Below are 3,422 nucleotides of genomic sequence, written 5' to 3' on the forward strand. Positions count from 1 at the left end.
AAGGCAGTGTTGGCACAAGACTGAGCATGGGCTGTCAGTTTGGGCTGGGAAATAGAGGAAGGATTGTAACCGCTGGAGGACAGGTTTTGAAGACTGTCCTTTAAAAACAGCATGCGTGTGTTGGAGGAAAGTGTTGAAGGGGTCTTGCATGGCACGTGACTGTCTTGAGGTGGCTGGGTGGACCAGCAGAGGGTTGGAGATCCCCATGGTGCAGCATGAAATGCTCCCTGGAGTTAGAGACCTGTGAGAGGTACTGCTGTCTTGGATGCTGGGCAGAGCTTCTGCACTGCCTTGGCTGCTGCCCTTCCTCACATGCTGCTGGAGCCTGATGACTCTGGCAGCTCTTCCCTCCATATGTGCTTGTATACTTATACACACACACACACTTATAAGGCTCCCTCTGGAGCTCAGTCTCCTCTCTGAGGAGACTAGGTGCTCTTTTAAGGTGCTTACTTGTTCCTTGGCTGGCCTGACCCTGCAGCCTGCCCACTAGGATCTGAGCTTCAGGAAGAGTGTAAGTGTCTCAACTTTGTCTCCTTGGTGTCTTTCTCTTCTTTCTCAGGAAGAAACTGAAGTGAAAAAGAAGTGACTGAAAAAGAAATTAAGGAAGGATTTGAAGGAACAAATTCATTTCTTAACAAGATCAAGTTTGAATTAAATGGCTGATAAACAGATCAGGTAACTTTGTTAAAAATTTTTGAGTTCTTGGTTGTGCTTTAGATTTTTCTTTTAAAGTCTGTCAAACTTAATCCCTTTTGTGATACAGGAGGTTGGAGGATATCACCTGATCATCTCTTCTGGCCTTAAACAGTTCTGATTCCTTCTCTGCTCCTTTCTTACCTGCTTTTTTCCAACGTTATCTTATTTTCTGTCTTTGCCATGTTGTCACACCTCTGCTTTCCTCAGTTCTTTTTTCTCACGGCCTTTTTCTTTCTGCCCTTTGCTTTTTGCTTCCTCTTTCAAAGGTCAGCTTGACCTGCTAACTTCAGCTTGCTGACATCAAGGGAGCAAAGCCAGCTCCTCTAAAGCCAGTCAATGCTTGAGTGATTGAAGGAACGTGAAGTACCAACAATAATTAGTGACACTTAAATGCACAACAGGAACTTAAGAGAATTGGTCCTGGCATATGCGAAGGCTGGATTTGAGTCCTCCCTGGAAGTGAATTAGGATACATTTTCTGGAAAGATACAGTTGTAGCCTTAGCTTCCTAAGAGCTCTGTCGGATGGATCTGTGCACTTCTGCATATGGGTTTAACTTTCTGCTGCTTGTGAAGTTGCCCCAGATAAATGACTCCTACATGCTATGGGGTTCCTGTGGGGGGGTTTTTTGTTGTCGTCTTCTAACACCTACTTTTCTAGGCTACCAGCTCAGGACAGGAGGGATCGGGAGGTGAATGAAACCTGGTGACAGAGGTCCAGGACTTGGTAGTGCCTGAATGCTAAAGGCAAGAGGGCTGCCCCTTCTTAGCATTTGCCATGATTAGGCCTGCATGCCCGCCTTTTGCAAATGAAAATAGTCTTGAGCTGCACTGATAACAAGACAGCATTGTGGAGTGTTTATGTGCCTAGATTTGCCTGTCATCAGTTATCCAATTTGGAGAGCACTTAGCACTCTTCTCTTACACCCATGGAGGGTATGCTGAGATTCACCTCCATGGAGCCTGATGGGTGTATGTCCCTGATAGCCTCAGCAGAGCAAAAGGACCAGATGTCCGTGGCCATTTGAAGCTTGGTATTTTGAAGGAAGGGGAGACACGTCCTCAGAGGGCTCCCCCAGCCCCTCTGACGTGCTCTTGGCAGTGTGAAAAGGAGCTTGCTGGCTACAGGGACTAGTTAAAAGGGCTGAGGAGCAGTAGGAGAACTGGGATGCCTTTCTATCCCTTCTCATGTTAAACTAAGCAAATTGCTTTATTTATATGCTAGCCTGTTGTCCCTGTTTCACTAAGCCCTGCGCATGTAGGTAGTGAGAGACAGTAGCTGTGCAGAAGCTAAATAGGACAGGGAGACCAGACACAGTGGATTCTCATCCCATGAGAGAGCAGAGAGCACTGAGGTGAAAAGTAGGATGACTTAGTTACAAGGGAAAAAGCTTTTGATTCAAGTGCAGTGCCCTCTGTCTCAGGTTCTTCTCTGTGCCTCAAATCCTTCACATCTCCCACTTAGGTCATCTCTCCCATCTGTGTGACCACAAGTCTGCAGTGGTCACAGGCAGCCAAGCCAAGGAGATCTGTTTAAGCTTGGAGGATCTACCGAATGCCTCTTCCCTTGCAGCATGCATCTGTCATCCATTAGCAAAATGAGATTGACTAAAAGACTAACATCTACAGCAGTGCTTTGCTGCGAGGTGAGATCATGGGCATTGCATTTCTGCAGCAGTGCCTGTGGAACTTGATCTCAGCGTCTCACCAGATACTGTTGAATAGTCCGTCTGTACCAGTCTCCCTCCGCAGTGCACATAGGGGAACCTGGATAGTTGGATTCAGATGCGATAGGGGTGTTGAAGCAAGGGTTTCTCACCCACAGAGTGGGAGGCTCTCTGCAGCCCATGTTGCCCAAATTTTTTGCTTGCCCAGGCACATCAGACTATTCCACTTCATTGCTGGCATCTGTGCTGAAGCTGGGGAATCTTTTGCACTTATGGTGCCAGCAGGCAAGATGTTTGCATTGTGTCTGTGTCTCACTCCCACCTGATATAAACCCTGTGGTGATTTCACTGTTGGAACAGATTGAGAGAGGCAAGTGTCTGCCTGCCGTGGGTGTTTCAGGGACACTTAGAGAAGCAGTGACAGTGCTGAGGCTGGAAAGGAGCACTGGTTGTGCCTTGCAGTGTGTGACCTACCAGCAGTGACTTTGGAGCTGTATTTGGGGAGGTTGATGCACTCGTGTCTTGAAACACCCTCCTTCCCACTGGTGCCTCCGTCTTGACATGCTTTTTTCTGGTCTATAACCTCCTTTTTCAGTGTGACTATGGGTTAAATAAGGAGGGCGCCATGATGTGAGGCTTACCGTTGGAAATTTTCCCATATCCTGAGAACAAGTTGAACACAGGAGTTCGCAGGCAGATCTATTCCTTTCTCATACTATGATACAAAGATCCCCAAGGCAACAGAGTCTCAAACTGGTGAGATCTTGCAGTCTGACCCTGCACTGAGCTTATGCACTTATTTAGGCCTGCCTTCCTAACATGCTGTGCTTAATTTACTCTTGGTCAGCACCATCTTGTTTAGGGATGGGGGCCGAGCTCAGGTCTGTCTGCCTGTCCTTGGCATCTCTTCTAGCTGTGCTAGCCCTGGGGCTGTGTGTGTGTGTGTTGTGTGGGTGCTGAGGAGAAAGGAGTTCTGGCTGCAGGAGAGCAGAGGCTGAAAGGAGTTTTCCTGGGGTGTCAAGGTCATGCTTAGCACTTGTGGGCAAAGACTTCCCCC

General features: G+C 47.8%; 1 protein-coding gene across 1 annotated transcript in view; it reads left to right on the forward strand.

Moving 5' to 3' along the window:
• The first annotated feature begins 560 nt into the window (after positions 1 to 560).
• The window catches only part of SLC25A22 (solute carrier family 25 (mitochondrial carrier: glutamate), member 22), a 27,570-nt gene continuing 24,708 nt past the window's right edge, over positions 561 to 3,422 (forward strand). Inside the window, exon 1 of the mRNA XM_010281571.1 lies at positions 561 to 678. Within this exon, the coding sequence (XP_010279873.1) occupies positions 659 to 678 (20 nt within the window). The 5' untranslated portion in view covers positions 561 to 658. The remainder of the gene's footprint in view (positions 679 to 3,422) is intronic.

This window comes from Phaethon lepturus, unplaced genomic scaffold (genome assembly GCF_000687285.1).
Source record: "Phaethon lepturus isolate BGI_N335 unplaced genomic scaffold, ASM68728v1 scaffold21732, whole genome shotgun sequence".
Lineage (NCBI taxonomy): Eukaryota > Metazoa > Chordata > Aves > Phaethontiformes > Phaethontidae > Phaethon > Phaethon lepturus.